Here is an 18,845-nt window from a genome sequence, read left to right as displayed (position 1 = left end):
CCACGCCCACCCCACATTTACAACTTTCTTATTGCAATGAGTGACCTTGAAAGACTATCTAACCATGAAGGAAAGTGAAGAAATGTCCTTCAGGGTTCAGTTCCAAGTGGGGGAAAAGACAGTGGCAACACGGAGTCTGTTTGGAAAAATGGTTTAATGGTGAATAGGATCCCATGGCTTGAGCCCCTGAACAGAAAAGGGGGATCACATGCTTCCAGATGTTGGGAGAAGGGAAAAAGAAAAAGCTTGCTGAGAGTTCCTTTGTCTCTAAATACAATGGCTTTCATCAAGTGGAAGGGGTGGTGACACCCCCCCTCCCCCCCAAAAAATCTGGTGCCTTACAATAGATATGGAGCAAATTGACTGGGGATGAAACAAGTTGTAGTTTAAAGTTCATATTGTTAGCAGGACATCAGAATGAAGAAAACTCTAGATAGAAAAAAAATGGTTTTGCTGCAGATTTGTGTAGGGCAGAAAATGGAAAGGGAATTTAGAATCAGGCTTACAACATTTCCCATCCTGGGATGCCAAGTAAAATGTTAAAAGTGTTACAAAGAAGGACAATTCCAACCCCAATATCTGTGACTTGCATGAAGAATATTAAACCACAAATTAGCCAGAACAGTCCTTCAGCTTGGCCTGACAACCTTAACCATTTTGTAAAAAATCAATTTAAAATAGCAATAGCAATAGCAATAGCAGTAGACTTATATACCGCTTCATAGGCCTTTCAGGCCTCTCTAAGCGGTTTACAGAGAGTCAGCATATTGCCCCCAACAATCTGGGTCCTCATTTTACCCACCTCGGAAGGATGGAAGGCTGAGTCAACCCTGAGCCGGTGAGATTTGAACAGCTGACCTGCTGATCTAGCAGTAGCCTGCAGTGCTGCTTTTAACCACTGCGCCACCTTGGAAGGAACTTCTAGGTTTCCTCCTCCACTTCTAGCTCTCTTGTATGCCATAGAGCAGTGTTTTTCAACCACTGTGCCGCGGCACACTAGTGTGCCGTGACATAGTGTAAGGTGTGCCGTGGGAAAATTACTTTATATATAGTCAATATAGGCGCAGAGTTAAAATTTTTTAACATTTTCTAATGGTGGTGTGCCTCGTGATTTTTTTCATGAAAAAAGTGTGCCTTTGCACAAAAAAGGTTGAAAAACACTGCCATAGAGTGAGTTCATCCTTTTTTTTTCCTCCCAGGATGTCTTAAAGCTATCCTGCATTCATAATCATGTGTGTGTGTATCAGTGGTGGGTTCCTACCAGTTCGGCTGAACCTGAGCCTGGGTCGCTGGAACAGGCCACGCCCCGAGCTGGTTCTCCAGGTGTCGCCATCTTGTTTTTTTACTTCTGCGCATGTACAGAACAATTTTTATTGCACTGCACATACACACCCAGTGCCCACAAGCGAACCAGCAGTAGTGACTGCCGGAACTGACCTCTGGTGTGTGTTTGTGTGTGTATGAAGGATTGAAACATTAGAGACCCCATCTGAGGAGATAAATTCATGATTAACCCTCAAAGTCCTATCAAGTAGTCCTTGATTTACAACCATTCATTTAGTAACTGTTGAAAGTTATAACAGCACTGAAACAAGTGACCGTTTATTCACCCTTTTATAACTGTTGTGGCATCTCCAGGGTCACGTGATCGAAATTCGGACACTTGGCAACAGGAATGTATTCATGACGGTTGCAGTGTCCTGGGATCATGTTTTTGCTACCTTCTGGCAAGCAAAGTCAATGGGGAAGCCAGATTTATTTAACAGCCCCGTTAATGAACCTAACAATTACAGTGACTCACTTAACAACTGAGGCAGGAAAGGTTATAAAATGAGACAAAACCCACTTAACAATTGTCTTACTGAGTCATGGAATTTGGGTGTGTGTGTCAATTGTGGTTGTTAAGTGGAGGGCAACCAAGAAATGAATCAAAATTGTCAAAGAATGACAATTTTGATAAGTGCAAACCTGTAATTCATCTGTAACTGATATTTAGGTGGTGACCTCAGCTTTCTGTTCGGCTTTCTTTGCCTCTGACTTGAGTTGTGTATGCTGAACACCACAAAATAAACACAGGATATTGTCCCCGTTAAAGCCCTCATTGTATTTTCCAGTTCGTCAAAGGACACAGTTCACAACAATGGGGTCGGGTTTATTAGAGGTCTGGAGTATGTCACAAAGAGGAAAATTACATTAATAGGCACCGGAGTGCAAAAACCGTGGAACTGAAATAGAATCTAATTTGCAGTAGAACGTAAAACAGCCCTATTAAAATTCAACCACAATAACTCTCCTTAATTGGAGATAATTGGAGAATCCACCAGTATCTTGTCAGCAACATCAAAGATTCTCAGGATCCTGAGAATTACCAATTTACCTAATGCAAATATTGCCGGCTTTTCTCAGTCTCCATCAGATGCAGCAGACTTGAGCCCAGCACATATTTTTTTTCAATAAACAATTTCGGCTCTAGTCTACCCACGCAGATCTTTGAAATACTGTATTTATCGGAGTATAAGACTCACTTTTTCCCACACTAAGAGGGTGAAAATTTGGGTGCGTCTTATACACCGAATGTAGCCAAAAACGCAAGGCACGGAGGAGGCGATGGTCTCTGGCAATCTCTGCAGCCTGGAACAGCTGATTGGGGGTATTTCGGGAGACAGATCCACCCGCCAATCAGCTGCTCAGGCTGAATCAGCCTGCAATAATGTCCTGAAGCTGACCTGGCTGTTCGCTATTTGCTGCAAAGATGCGTCAGAGTTTGTAGCAGCAATCACATTCCCAAAGCACACACAAGTAACTGATTCAGCAGGATTCAATAACTTCTCTTTATATATAACATAACACATTAAGTAAATATACAATACCAAAAGCAGGTTTGTGGCAGTTCAGTGGAGAAGTTTCACTTTCAGTTTTAGATATCAGCACAGCATGCAGCTTTAGTACAAAACAAGCCACACCCAGGCTCCTTGCTGCCTCCTTCCTTGTTGCTCACACAGCAAATACTGTTTCTTTCCAAACAACCCTCAACTCTCTCACACTCTGATAGGATACAAGCCAGATGAATACCATGGAACATGGTCTCCAACCAAGCATTTGGAAGCGTGGAGGCCAAAATTGCAACCCGGAACACTTGCTGCCTTGTCTGACCGCTTCCACGCTTCACCTGCTTTACTCACCTGCGACCATCAGCTGTACTATTGAAGTTGCATATCAGACACAATGAGGCCCGTGCGTGCTCACAACCAGCGAACTAATGTGCTGATGCTGTTTGTTAAGGACGTGAGCTGGTAGGCAGAGGCAGAATTTCCCCCCCCTTTTTTTCCTCCCCAAAAACTAAGGTGCGTCTTATACTCTGATGTGACTTATAGTCTGAAAAATACCTACCTACCTACCTACCTACCTACCTACCTACCTACCTACCTACCTACCTACCTACCTACTTACCTACCTATGCTTAAGTAATTCCTAAAGTTTGTAAAATATTAATGAAAGTGTATTTGAGAGTATCTGTGTTAAGAGAAAGTTAAAGAAAAAGACGCATTAATTTAAAGAAAAGTTTAGGGTTTAAAAAAAGGATGTATACAAGAATAAATTATTCTATGAGGGTAAGTTGGAGGGAGTGATCTTAATTTAATAGTGAACTTTAAAGTATGCATGTTAAGAGGAAAACAAAGATGCATTAGAAAGTTTTAATTTTACAAATGTTTCTAAAGAAAAGTTTAGCGTTTTAATGTGGATGGACAAAAAAGGTTAAAGAATTTGAAAGAATACAGCGAATTTTGTTAATATGAAGTGATAGTTTATAAAGCTTATTAAGTGCAAATAGAAACACATATTTTGACAAAAAGGAATATAAAGCAGAAATTAAATTGTTTTATTCAAAGAGTAGAATATATTTAATTATGTTTTTTTATTTGAATATCACTTCTGGATTTTGTGTTTGTGATGAAAAAAACTTTGACTATGGTTTTATCAATCAGATTTATTGTTATAGAAATGGCTAGTTATATACTATGTAAAAGTAAAAAGTTGAGGCTGGAATGTTGTTATCTTGTACTGTGCTAAAAAGAGTCGGAAGTCAACATTTATTTTTCTTTCTTTCCTTGTACCTCATATTTTCTTTCCCCATCTCTTTTTCCTTCCCTTAATTTCCTATTTTCTTTGTATTTTAAATATTGATAAAAAGTCATTAAATGTCTCCTCACCCTAGCCAAGCCACTTTCTATGCCAACTCTCCCTGTTTTATCTTTCCTGAGACTTTTTCATCCTCCATTTATTGTTCCTTTAAATCCTGTCATCTCACTGATCTTAAAGGGGTTAGAAATAAAGTTGGTGATTTTGTTTAGTTTGGGATGTTCCATAGTTTCTTACCGTGTTTCCCGGGAAATAAGACAGGGTCTTATATCTTATATCAAGAATGTAATGCAACGAAGTTTGTTCAACTATCTGTATTTTATGAAATGTTAGAGCCAAATAATCAGACAAAGGTTGAGATCAGGTAGCAATAGCAATAGCAATAGCAGTAGACTTATATACCGCTTCGTAGGGCTTTCAGCCCTCTCTAAGCGGTTTACAGAGAGTCAGCATATTGCCCCCAACAATCTGGGTCCTCATTTTACCCACCTCGGAAGGATGGAAGGCTGAGTCAACCCTGAGCCGGTGAGATTTGAACCGCTGAACTGCTGATCTAGCAGTAGCCTGCAATGCTGCATTTAACCACTGCGCCACCTTGGCTCTAGTGGTAGCTTTCCTTCATCTGATTGTAGCCAATGAGCATGAGTGTTGAGAGAGCCAATCAGGCTGTCATCTTGTTTCGGCAATAACCCAATCAGATCACAGTTTGGATTAAGTTATTGATGTCATGTATTAAAGCTGAAAGGAGGACATTTGTCAGTTGTAATTTTTGTATATTTCGTGTTTTCTATGGTGATAATTTTTGTATATCTCATTTTTTCTATGTGTTTCACTATATTCTTCTTTATAGCTGCTTTTCTAATAGCAAATCCTTCATAAAAGTCATTGCATTAAATTCTTGATTAAATTATCTTTCCATTGATATAGAATTTTACGGTACTACTAAAAAAAAGTGGTGTTAGTAGCCATCAAACCTCAAAAATACACTTTTCCCATAAGGTTTCCACAATTTTGGCCACCACTGTTCAGCTCAGCTATTAAAAACATGAGAGGTATTCAAATGTGCTACTGATTGTTCTTTTCATTTTTTTACAGCCATTCCATTGCAAGGCTATTTCTCCATCCCCATTAGAAGAACGAGAGGGAAGAAGCTTTGAGTGTTGGCACTTCAGAACGCATTTCTCAATAAACACCCATCTCGGTTTAATACCGTGCAATGTTTTTATTAGCAGCATTAAAGGGTGTAGACCAGTGGCACGAATCCTAAATGATCAGAATGGGCCTCTTTGGAGCCACAATGATATTAAAAGCAAAGGGAGTTAAAATGCAGTTAGGAAAATAGAGTGGGTTAATTAAGAAGTCTTCGAACATGATTGTGACGAGCCTTGCCTGGAATAAAACTTTTAGGGGGCTTTGGTTTGTCTCCCCTTCTTCCGGCCTTGTGCTGGAGCTTCCTTTGTCTAGGAAAAGAAAAGACAAGACATGAACACCGAGCCAGGCCAAGCAACTGGTCCCCCTTCTGCAACCTTTCCGTGGGCATCTCTGCTGAACTAATGTGTCACCCAAACTGTAGCATCAACACAACTGAGGCCAACCACCCGGAGGCAAATCCTCCTGGAAAGGAAGCCCAAGATTTGTCCCAGGAAACATACACGGTATTTTTTTGAGTATAAGATGCACTCCCCTCCCAAAAGAGGGTGAATATTTGGGTGCGTCTTGTACACCGAAGGTAGCCCCGCCCACCCGCCCACCCTTTGGCCTCTGTGCGTCCTCTCAAACGGAGCTTTTGGAGGCTGCAAACAATACCGAGGGATGCTGGTAGGCAGAGGCAGAATTTTTCTTTCTTATTTTCCTCCCCAAAAACTAAAGGGTGTCTTATACTCCGGAGTGTCTTATACTCTGAAAAATATGGTATCCATTATGCAAATGTAGCACATTTGAATATATTTGTGAGATATGTTTCTGTCTCGTCGACTTTGTAAGGAGCCACAGGGCTGTGCCCCATAATGAGGGCATAATGCCCAGAACCAGATAGAGACATTGCCTCGGTGCTGGGTTACCACTAGTATGCCCATACCGGGGCATACTGGTGCCTGCCGGGAGCACCAGGTACCATTCCGTTCCAGTGCTCCGGAGGGCCCACCCGCCCTCCTTACCGGTATTTGAAGTTTTCAGGGCTTCCGCGCACGGAGCGTACGGTGCCTGCGCGATGCTCTGTTGAGCAGCTGGAGCGTCACGGGCGGTAAGTACGCATGCGCACATTCATGTGGTGGGCGCCCGGCCCTGTTGCACCGTACCGGTTGCACTGGGATTCAGAACCCACCACTGAATAGCACTTACACTTATATACCACTTTACAGTGCTTTATAGCCCTCTCTAAGCAGTTTAAGAGTCAGCATATTGTCCCCAACAAATCGGGTCCTCATAATATTGCATTTCTGAGGAGTTTTAGAGATTTCAAGGAACAAAATAAACACCTGGAGCCTTAAAAGATGCCGAAGGCCTAAGAAACCATCTCCAACTGGTTCTTGGTTTTGCTTCATGCCCTGGAGAATGCACGACATGTCACTTCCAAAGGGTACTCTGCTTTGTATTTTGGCATCAGCACAAGCCATCTTCCCACCTACATTTCTGTAACTGCAGGCCTGTGCTAAAAGAACATCTACGTTTGGATGCGAGTGGATGCGACAGACGAAAGGAGCCCTGGTGGCACAGAGGTTAGAATGCAGCACTGTGGCAAACTCTGCTCACTGTCAGGAGTTTGATCCTGACGGGCTCAAGGTTGACTCAGCCTTCCATCTCTCCGAGGTCGGTAAAATGAGGATCCAGATTTAAAACTAAAAAAACATTTAATAATAAAAAAAAAAAAAAAAAAAATGAGGATCCAGATTATTGGGGGCAATATGCTGGCATTGTAAACAGCCCAGAGAGGACTGAAGGCACTATGGAGGGTATATATATATATATATAGTAGTGGCCAAAATTGTGGAAACCTTTCGGGAAAAGTGTATTTTTGAGATTTGATGGCTAATAATAACACTTTTTTAAAAATTATATAATTAAATTATAAAATTATACATGAATGGAAAGATAATCAAGAATTTAATGCAACAACTTTTATGAAGGACTTGCTATTAGAATAGCAGTTATAAAGAAGAAAAGTGAAATGTAGAAAAAAATGAGATATACAAAATTTATATCTGACAAATGTCCTCCTCTTAGCTTCAACCTCAATAACTGAATCCTACTGTGATCTGATTGGCTCATTGCCAAAGCAAGATGACATCTGATTGGCTCTCTAAATACTCATGCTAATTGAAGGAAAGCTACCTGATATCAACCTAAGCAAGTCGTGCTTCCTTTTTCTGGTTATTTGACTATAACTTTTCACAGAATACAGATAATTGAACAAACGTTGTTGCATTATATGCTTGATTAAATTATCTTTCCATTGATATATAAGGTTTATGGTACTACTCCAAATATAAGTAGTGTTATTAGCCATCAAACCTCAAAAATACTATATACTTTTCCCAAAAGGTTTCGACAATTTTGGACACTACTGTTAAGTCTAAGTGCTGTTGCTAAAAGCAGGATGGCAAGGCTCCATAACTGAGGTGGGATCGGAACTCACATCTCCCCGTTCAAAGCTTAGCATTGGCAAGCCACGTTTGAAAGGAGATGCGTGGATCTCAAAACACTACTCTACTTACGAAGACTGTTGGCTTGGGTGCAAACGTATTGCCATCCTGGTGAGGGTAATGGAACTGAACCGATGGATTTGAGACAGATTTTTCCGGGGAAGTTTTTCTCTGTTTCTGAGGCAAGTTGTCCCCTTGGGGTTGACCATGGAGAGTAAGCAGCATCTGCTTCATCGCAGCTAGTTCCTAAAGAAAGCAAAGTACAGGATCAAATTGCTGGATGTGAAATAGAAATGTCCTCCTGATGTCACATATTGAACATGGAACCACAAACAATAGAAAGCAGAGTTTCAAGGGACCTTGGAGGTCCTCTAGTCTACCCCCCCCCCCTGCTCAGGGAGGAAACCCTATACCATTTCAGACAAAGGGTCATCCAATCTCTTCTTAAAAACTTCCAGTGTTGGAGAATTCACAACTTCTGGAGGCAAGTTGTTCCAATAGTTAATTGTTCGAACTGTCAGGAAATTTCTCCTTAGTTCTAGCTTGCTTCTCTCCTTTTCATCCATGGCTTCTTGTCCTGCCCTCAGGTAATTTGGAGAATAGCTTGACTCCCTCTTCTTTGTGGCAGCCCCTGAGATATTGGAAGACTGCTATCATGTCACCCCTAGTCCTTCTTTTCATCAAACTAGACATACCTAATTCCTGCAACCATTCTTTAGATGTTTTAACCTCCAGTCCCCTAATCATCTTGGTTGCTCTTCTCTGTACACTTTCTAGAGTCTCAACATCCTTTTTTACCACGTGGTGACCAAAACTAGATGCAGTATTCCAAGTGTGGCCTTACCAGGGCATTATAAAGTGGTATTAACCCTTCACATAAACCAGAGGCACTGTGGTCATGAGAGTGGCTATCTTCCTTCTATGGTCTCTTTATTTAGTTGGAGCTACCTCATCGTGAAAGGAAAAAGGAAATGGTGAGGAAGGTTTTCACGAATGAAGGCAAATGTATATGTCCCAGGATAAGGATGCGAGATCGAATTTGGGTTGCTCACCACGACCAAAGATTTATTCTTCTGAGTTTTCGGACTGGTGCTGGAGCCTATCTTCAGGGAATTTCTCTCTACTGCAATATGTGGTTTGGGATGTTTGGGGAATTGTGTTTATGTGGTGCCTTCCTATGGGCTGATTGGTGTGTTGATGGCTGGCAATTGAGAGATTTTTCAAGGAAAAATTTTCATACTTGAAAAAGCAAAATAATTGGAGACTTCGAGTCTCTAATATCAGCTCTGGGATAAAAAGAAGTTCTTTCTTCCCAGACTTCCCCCCAAATAAGTTAATCAAACCCTTTCAGATGCAAGAATTCTAGTGGGGAGGGATTATGGCCAAATCCCCCTTTTTCTTGATATGGGTTTAGTTCACATCAGCCTGGGGGGCCAGGAGGTATTTTCAGCACTGTTGCATAAACTAACTGCAAAAGTCTGAAAGACTGCAAGCCAATATCTCTCTGTGTTGTGGCAAAATATAAATGAAGAATTTTTTTTTTAAAAAAAACCTTCAATATGACTATCACATGATTTGCATCACACTCTACGGTTTTAATAAAGAACAAGTCCCAGAAGAGGAAACAACAATTCTTCATCTATTTCTGCTTAGAAGCAGTTCCACGCTGGAAAGGCATCTGAATTCCCTTGCTTTCCTACAGCGGTGTGAAATTAATATTTCTGCAGGAATCTCCTGGGCTACCTTCCCAATCCTGCAGTGCTCAGAGCTGCGTGCGTCCTACTCATTGCTTCCTCCCCCCCCCCGTTTAATGTTGCAGCTATATTTGCATAATCCAACCACGGGCACCGACATGTCAAAGCGGATCGGCTGCAGAAGCAGCTGTTTCCACCGAGGGCTGCATAACTGATACCGACGTGCTGCTGGAAGTTGTAAACTCGGCAGAGAGGTTGCCAAAGCAATGCATAGACGGGATTTTCTGGATGGAAATAACTCGGGAGCCTTTTTGCGCCAAGCACATGCTTCGTCCTTAACAGACCGTCATCGGCAGTCCAAGCGTACCTACTATTTGTAAGCCAGGGAAACCGGAGACCCTTTCAAATACCTTTCAGGCTGGGATGCGAGCAATGCTTCCCTGCCGGCCAAATATGTCATGAAAATAATTTTTGCTGAATCCTCTATTGATCAAAGACGTGGTGACACTGCCCGCCCCCTCCCTCCTGCCCCCCCTCTCCCAAACAGCTCTCCCAAACAACATCAAGCAATTCATGCAGATAAAGAGTTGTGTTACAGAGATGTTATTTGGCCCTTTTATCTCTCCTGGAGGGAGGCCAGCCCCCAAGGCAGAGACGACAACAATGGCCTATCGGAAAATCAGGGCAAACTTTCCAGAATCTGATGATAGAGGGAAGGTTTTTTTTTTAGATTAGATTAACACAGTTGGAAGGGATCTTGTAGGTCATCTAGTCCAACCCTCTGCCTAAGCAGGAGACCCTACATCATTTCTGACAAATGGCAGTCCAATCTCTTCTTGAAAGCCTCCAGTGATGAAGCTCCCACAACTTCCGAAGGCAACTTCTGTTCCATTGGTTGATTGTTCTGACGGCCAGGATATTTCTCCTTATTTCTAGGTTGACTCTCTCCTTGATCAGTTTCCATCTGTTGTTCCTTGTGTTTTCCCTTTCTGTTTTAAGTTCTTTTTAAAAAAAAAAATATGGAAGACTGTCATCTGGTCTTGCACCAAACTTTTTCAGAATGTAATGCCCCTGTCTAAGAAGTGTTCCACCAGTGTAGGGTTTCCTGCCTAAGGGGGGGGGGGGGTGTTGTTGGACTAGAAGACCTCCAAGCTCCCCTTCCAACTCTGTAATTCTATTCTATCCTAGCCTATGTCTAAAGGTTAATCTTGATGCTAATAAGAGTTGGGCGATGCAGGTGAATCGTTTGAACTGGCTGTTCCTCGTTATCACCTTGTTACTCACAGTGAAGGTGATGGATTGGGACATAAAACAAAGGAAGAAAGAAAACAAGCCCACCGGTGACATACACACATCAAACCTACAAAGAACAGTGAAGGTTCTTCAGATGAAAAAGTGATCTCCCGCTGTCAGAAATAATACGGTGTAAAGCAAAGCACCATGTTTAGCCACCCTCTTGCTAAATAAGTAATTCCCACAACACTGTCAAATTATCTACTAAGACTGTATTATTGTTGTTTTTCTCTTACTTCCTAGTACCTATCTTTTCCCACTTATGACAATAACCAAGTTGCTGGTATCTTTACAATTTATATTGTTTTATTTGTTTCCTAGTGTAATTTGATTGCTTATTAGTAACCTATGACTATCACTAAGTGTTCTACCTTATGCTTCTTGATTAATGTATTTTATTTTATTTTATTTTTCTTTATGTCCACTGAGCATATGCACCAAAGACAAATTCCTTGTGTGTCCAATCACACTTGGCTAATAAAGAATTCTCTTCTATTCTATGTCCACTATAAAGAGCCAAGCAACCCAACTCGGAGGTTAATCAACATCTGTATGAGTTAAGAAACCTATTCAAGTCCTAAAATCAAACAAGCTTCTCAATTAAGTTTAATTTAGATAGTACAAACAGTGTTTTTTTTAATTCTCCCTTGTTAGCTAACAACTTCTCCTTTCATGCACAAGGAGAATGAAGTAACTGAGTACTTTTTCCTGCACTTTAAATGCTAAATACTGAATTGAAATACTAAAATAAATACTGCACTATGTTTCCTTTAATTTTGCATAGAGATTTACTTGATTACACTAACCTTTCTGGACAAAATCTACATGAATGATCTGATTAAGCTCTAAGATTCTACAGATCCTAAACAGGTTTCAACAAGCCTCGCCTGTTGTAAGTCTTGTGAGGAGGAAATCATTATTGCTCAGGTTTGAATGATCTATTATTGATAAGATGCTGCAATGGGTTTAACTGAGACCTTTTGTTGAAAAAAAGGATTTGTGGCTTGATTATATCTGAAACTGGGTTTAGGAATCTATCTTTTTTTCATTTTGTGAAGAAAAAGGAAGAGAGGACACACAAGATGGAGAAAGATCTGACCCACAACCATAAAGTAGTTTTGATTGAATGGAATAAACACGGAAGCCCAAGAAAGTCAGGTCAAAACTCCAGATACAGCCATCTCTTATTTGAAAAGTAGCTCAGATATCTATGGCTGACAAGTTCACATGGGAGAAAACTCCCTTTCCTTCATTACTATTACTCATTCTTTATTCATTACTATAAATTGCAAACAATTCATGGGTTTAAAGATCCACTTTGACCTGGGCACAGAAAGACACTAGAAGCTCAGGAAACAATTGCAATAATTGAATCATCAAGTGGTGACATGCTCCCAACAACCTGCCAGAAGACTTTTTTTCCCACGCCTTCTACAGTAAGAATCATCCAACTAGGATGTGGGTGTCACCACGGCCCCATCTGACATCTTCAGCAATGAATATAGCTTGCAAATCAAGTTAAAAGGGTCAAACCAATCTTGCTTTCTATCACTGACTCTAAAGCCAGTATCAAATCTGCCTCCTGCGCTCCAAGCAATACTAGTTAGAGGTGATGGTGGTTGCGGAGTCACAGATATCTGAGGCATCTGTTTGAAAAGGTTCCCAGGGCCCTCTGACTGCCATAACACTTGGTTCTTTAATTGTCCTCTTGGAAAAGATGACACAAAAACAATAGAATGAGATCCAACCAACGTTGGCAAGGTCCTTCAAGAGGCCATGGCTGATGGGACTGAGAGTTGCTGAGAGTTTCTGCAGAACCTGGAGGGATTATGAAGAAACGACAACTCTTCAGCCATCCTGTGATTATTCTGTGTTACAAAATGTTTGGGTTTGGTTAGACGATTTGAGTTTAAGAGACTGTCAGCCCAGGAATGAAAAAAAAAGAAAATAAAATAAAGAAGAAATGTATTGAGTGCATTCAGTTCCAGGAGCAATGCATCAGTTGGATCGAGCCTCAGAGCCCAATATAGCTGAAAAAATAATAAGATATAAAAGAACCACAACTTATGGATTTTGAAACAGCTTTAATAGGAAAAATGGTTTTGATCTTCCTTCCTTGTGTCCATCCCTCCCTCCCTCCTTCATTCCATCCTTCTTTCTGTAGGAAGTTAAAATCCACCTCTCTCCTGGAAAATGAAATATTTTAGGAAATATTAAAAGGGCAAAATATTTCCTCTAAAAGAGAGGCAGAAACTCAGCCGCCCCCACCTTTGTGAATGAGCCATTAAGGCTTGAGCCAGTCTATTCTACATAACAAAGATCTCCCCCTTCAACTGCAGGGTGATGGGATTAAGGCATGATAGTATTAGCCCTTTACCCATCTCACTGCACGGCACTTGGGAAGATTATATCATCACCCAGCAAGTCAAGCAAGCCTGGGAGACAGCCTACAGAGTTGCCCCTGCATGGTTCCATGGAGTCTGACAACCAATCAGAATACAAGCTCACTTTCAAAGCCCAGGGAGGGCATAAAACCCAGGTACTCTCAGCATCTCTGCCCTTTTCTGCTCAGAAGCTCAAGCCATGTGATCCTGCCCACCATTAAACCATCTTTCCAAGCAGCCTCCATGTTTCCAGTGTCTTTTTCCCTACTTGGAACTGAACCCAGATGGAGATTTCTTCCAACACTTCCTTCCTTCCTTCCTTCCTTCCTTCCTTCCTTCCTTCCTTCCTTCCTTCCTTCCTTCCTTCCTTCCTTCCTTTCTTCCTTCCTTCCTTCCTTCTATTCCAACTTTTTGGAAGTTGAGCACCCCTTAGACTGCACATTTTATAAACAAAATTAAGGGCCTTGTTCTGTAGGCTGAAAGCAGGAATCCTATTGTAGCATTTTCAGAAAGAGTAGACAATCTTGGACTATTCACATAGGCACGTTTTAATTTATGGGGTGCTTTAATATATATTTTTTTAGCGCTGTGAGACACTAAACCAAAAGACATATAACTAATTTCTTAAAGCAATGGAGGCTTATCAGGACAAACTGCTAAGCGGGCAAAATGCTTTTACCAAGGAAAAGACCAGACCTGGTCCCTGGGGAAAATATATATACAACAATAGGACTGAAAGAGTCACAGTCATAAACAAGCCATTAAACAAATTAATAAATAAATCCGAGTAGTTGGATGATCTTTCCAGCCTTTTTGATAAAACACACATCTCAGACAAATAAATGCAGCTTGGCTTTCTTCAAAAATGCCGTTCTTGTAATGTAATTTCCAGTTCAATCATGCAAGCCAAACAACACAACAAAATTTGCCCATATTTCATAGAGCTTTCCCCTTATAAATCAAAATGTGAGGTGCTTGCCATGCTTCTCTGTAAATTTGCATTACAATAAACCCTGATTATGATTGTAGCATATGCAAATTGAGTTTCCTGAAAACAGAATTATATTCAGCGTTGTGTTTATTTCATATAACACAATAAATGCAAATATGTGTGGGGTTTGTGTGGGGGGGTTGTCTTCTGAGGAGGGGGATATTTTGAAGGAAGCAGGAAATTATTCAAACCTGTCACTTCCCATCTACAAAAAACGCCCGCAAGAATGAATCTATTTGTTGAGGGTTTCAGGTGTTAAACAGTCTATTGCTTTCTATACAGTATTTATGTTCAACACTAACCAGCATTCTGCAGACAATGAAACAGGAAAGAATCCTGATAAAGCAAGACAGTGGAAAATCTAAATGGGTTGGCAATTGCCTAATAGTGTAATTGTGGCTTGCTGCAGGTGAGAATAGGTCCCTGGGGTTTACTTGTGGTTATCTATCTATCTATCTATCTATCTATCTATCTATCTATCTATCTATCTATCTATCTATCTATCTATCTATCTATCTATCTATCTATCTTTCTTTCTTTCTATCTATCTATCATCTATCTATCTATCTATCTATCTATCTATCTCTCTCTCTATCTATCTACCTACCTACCTACCTACCTACCTACCTACCTACCTACCTACCTACCATCTATCTCTCTATCTCTCTATCTATCATCTACCTACCTACCTACCTACCTACCTACCTACCTACCTACCTACCTATCATCTATCTCTCTATCATCTATCTCTCTATCTCTCTATCTATCATCTACCTACCTACCTACCTACCTACCTACCTACCTACCTACCTACCTACCTACCTACCTATCATCTATCTCTCTATCATCTATCTATCTCTCTATCTCTCTATCTATCATCTACCTACCTACCTACCTACCTACCTACCTCCCTCCCTCCCTCCCTGCAGCCTTACAGGATGGGGGTTACCCTTACAGAACATTAATGGTAACCAGAAACCTGGAACATTCACGTATCAAAGAGAAAAAAAAAGATAATTACTGTACACTGTGGCCTGGCTGAACAGTTTAAAAGAACTAATCATTATTCATCAGCAATTTTGTTTTCACAGGCCTGAAACAGGTTTTAATACATATGCAGAAAGATGACTTGCTTAAGCACAGAGACACGCATACAGAAAGAGAAGAAGGAGGGGAGGAACTTACTTATTTGACCTCAGAAGCCAGTTTTCTCCAATCTTTTCTTCTTTTCCATAGCAATAGCAATAGCAGTTAGACTTATATACCGCTTCATAGGGCTTTCAGCCCTCTCTAAGCGGTTCACAGAGTCAGCATATTGCCCCCAACAACAATCCGGGTCCTCATTTTACCCACCTCGGAAGGATGGAAGGCTGAGTCAACCCTGAGCCGGTGAGATTTGAACAGCCGAACTGCAGAACTGCAGTCAGCTGAAGTAGCCTGCAGTGCTGCATTTAACCACTGCGCCACCTCGGCTCTATAGAAATAAATAGAAATAAATGTTCGGTCCGAGCCAAAACCAATCATAACACTTTCATCGTTTAAGAGGAGATGCAAGGAAGCTTAGGGATGGCATGAAGGCAAGACTCCTCTGTTCACAACAGAATACCTTATGCCACTACGCTTGAAATTTTGGGCTTGGACAACCTAGTACTACACTGATTAAGGTCTGACCTAAGCTTAGTACACAAAATTGTCTGCTACAATGTCCTACCTGCCAACGGCTACTTCAGCTTCAACCTCAATAATACACGGGCCAACAATGGATACAAACTCAAGGTAAATCGCTCCAAACTCGATTGCAGAAAATACAACTTCAGCAATGCCTAGAATGTTCTACCTGACTCTGTTGTTACATCCTCAAACCCCAAAACCTTAACCTTAAACTGTCTATTGTGGACCTCACCCCATTCCTAAGAGGTCTGTAAGGGGGTGTGCATAAACGCACCAGCGTACCTACAGTCCCTCCCCTAAAGTTCCCATCTATTTGTTCTCATTTCTTAGGCATATACATAAACCTGCTTATATTTATATGTTTAGATCAGTGGTGGGTTTCAAAAAATTTTGGAACCTCTTCTGTAGGTGTGGCCTGGTGGAATCTCTTCTAACCGGTTCAGTAGATTTGACGAACCGGTTCTACCGAACTGGTGCGAACCGGTAGGAACCCACCTCTGGTTTAGATACTATATTCATACTTATACTTGTTTTCTCATACATGCATGACAAACCTAAATAAATAAATACAAGTAGTGAGAAGGAAGACAGAGAAGTCACCTAAATCAACAGGCAGCCTGGAATTGGAGACATGTCAGATAGGCTAAAAATGAGCTGCTGTTGGTGGGAAATCCGAACAGATACACAAAAAGAGCTTCTTTGAAGACATTTAAAAGAAAAGGAAGATAGAAGACACAGGAAAGATGGCCATCTGCCAGACGCTCATCAGTTAAAGACAAAATGGGGTACTAAGGAAATAGGGAATAAGAGGAGAAAGGGGCTGGGTGAAACTACAGATAAACATCTAGTCAAGGGAAATCTCTATCTAAATTAGTTCAAACATGTGGGGTTCTTGGTTTCCTTATCAAACTAGGTAACACCACCAGTGCAAAATCTCATCTGATCGGATGTCCATCCTCAGTGACTTGAGGGCTGGCCTAACCACTAGGCATTTTGTTTGAGAAACTTTGGAGAACGGGAGAGCAAGATCTGTGTCTGCCTTCCAAAAGAGGAAAAATAAAGATCAGGGTATTACAGACCATCCATCCATCCTGGGAAGATTCTAACGTACATCAGAAAGCTATTGCTCTCCAAGAACCCTGAACACAAGATGGATTTTTCAAGAACAAATTCCCCATGTATTATTGAGGTTGAAGCTGAAGCAATCGTTGACAGGTAGGACGTTGTAGCAGACAATTTTGTGTACTAAGCTTAAGTCAGTCCTTAATCAGTGTAGTACTAGATTGTCCAAGCCCAAAATTTCGAGCCTGGTGGCATAAGGTATTCTATTGCGAGCAGAGGAGTTCTGCCTTCATACCATCCCTAAGCTTCCTTGCATCTCCTCTTAAACGATGAAAGTGTTACGATTGGCTTTGGCTCGGACCGAACATTTATTTCTATGGAAAAGAAGAAAAGATTGGAGAAAACTGGCTTCTTGGTTTCCTTACCAAACTAGGTAACACCACCAGTGCAAAATCTCATGTGATCGGATGTCCATCCACAGTGACTTGAGGGCTGGCCTAACCACTAGGCATTTTGTTTGAGAAACTTTGGAGAACGGGAGAGCAAGATCTGTGTCTGCCTTCCAAAAGAGGAAAAATAAAGATCAGGGTATTACAGACCATCCATCCATCCTGGGAAGATTCTAGCGTAGATCAGAAAGCTATTGCTCTTCAAGAACTCTGAACACAAGATGGATTTTTCAAGAACAAATTGAAGCTTTTCTCTTTTGCTGATTGACTTCTTAAAACATAAACATATGAAAATGTTGATTTTTTTTTTAAAAAAGAGAGATTTCAAAGGAGCATTTATATGGTATTCCATGATACTCCGATTAGCAGTTAAGACCCAACGGCACTGAAGATTATACTCAAGTCACATTTCTCAAAGAAGTCTTACTCGGCAGGAATAAATTAATGTTGGGTGCTACAAGATTAAATTCTCCCCATGATTTGCATTCATAATTTGCAGGAGGAAGTAGAGAGAATGCTTATCCAATTTTGCAGATGACTGGTGAATACCAGTAGGAAACAGGAGACAGAAATAATAGTCAAAATGATCCGGATAAAAGTGGAGAAATCGGAATGAGAATAAAATTTAACAGAGATCAAGGAAAGATGATATGCAGAGAGTTTAGGGAAAAGACTTTGGATGCCCGAGGAAGAGCACTTGTGAAAAAGTTTGTGAAACAGTCACTGATGACTGAAGAGACATTAAAAAAAAAAAAAAAAAAAAAAAAAGCAAGCATGTTTCTGGAGGCATCCGTGTTCCAAAACAAGGGAAACCACTATGCCAACTTGTTTTATACTAGTCTGATTTGGTTCCACCACAAAACCGCGGTAGACAAAAGCGCGCTCGACGAAAGCGCGTATGTGACGTCATCACAGCGCGACGAAAACATCGCGCTGTGAGCGGTAAATTTAAAATTAAAGCGAAAACCTTACCCTAACCCCCCCAAACCTAACCCTAAACCTAACCCTTAACCTAACCCTAACCCTAACCCTTAACCTAATGCTAACCCTAACCCTAACGCTTAACGTAACCCTAAACCTAATCCTAACCCTTAACCTAACCCTAACCCTAAACCTAACCCTTACCTTGAATCGGCTTGCTTTAATTTTATTTTAATTTCAATTTAATTTAATTTTAATTTTTTTCGTCGCGCTGCTGATGACGTCACGTACACGCTTTCGTCGAGCGCGGTTCTGTCTACCGCGGTTTTGACGGGTCACGGTCTGATTTTACCTCCAATATTGGTTCTGGTCATTGCCGTTTAAGAAAGAGTCAGACAAAGTGGGATCAGATTAAGAAGAACAGAAATGCTTAGGCAGATTATTTAGCCTTTGGAAAAGCTGGCTGGAAGAAGCCATAGCAACATCCTTCAACATCTGGAAGGAGAGCACACAGAAGAGCTTAATGAAGAGAAAATATTTGCAGAAGGCAGACAGGCAGGATCCCTTGCATTTTCATATGTAGATGTATTTAAAGTGAA

The 18,845-nt window shown here is 41.0% G+C and overlaps 1 protein-coding gene across 1 annotated transcript in view; it reads right to left on the bottom strand.

The window, feature by feature from the left end:
- Positions 1–5,342: 5,342 nt before the first annotated feature.
- PIBF1 (progesterone immunomodulatory binding factor 1) overlaps positions 5,343–18,845 on the bottom strand; it is a 105,473-nt gene continuing 91,970 nt past the window's right edge. The window contains exons 17-18 of the mRNA XM_087726312.1: positions 7,854–8,027; positions 5,343–5,600 (exon numbers count right to left, since the gene is read on the bottom strand). Of these exons, the coding sequence (XP_087582438.1) occupies positions 5,544–5,600; positions 7,854–8,027 (231 nt within the window). The 3' untranslated portion in view covers positions 5,343–5,543. The remainder of the gene's footprint in view (positions 5,601–7,853; positions 8,028–18,845) is intronic.

Source organism: Thamnophis sirtalis, unplaced genomic scaffold (assembly GCF_051295495.1).
Source record: "Thamnophis sirtalis isolate CommonGarterSnake01/CBP01778 unplaced genomic scaffold, rThaSir2_p1.2 scaffold_12, whole genome shotgun sequence".
Classification (NCBI taxonomy): Eukaryota; Metazoa; Chordata; class Lepidosauria; order Squamata; family Natricidae; genus Thamnophis; species Thamnophis sirtalis.
The sequence above is the reverse complement of the archived record's forward strand: the minus strand, read 5'-3'. Positions and strand labels throughout refer to the sequence as shown.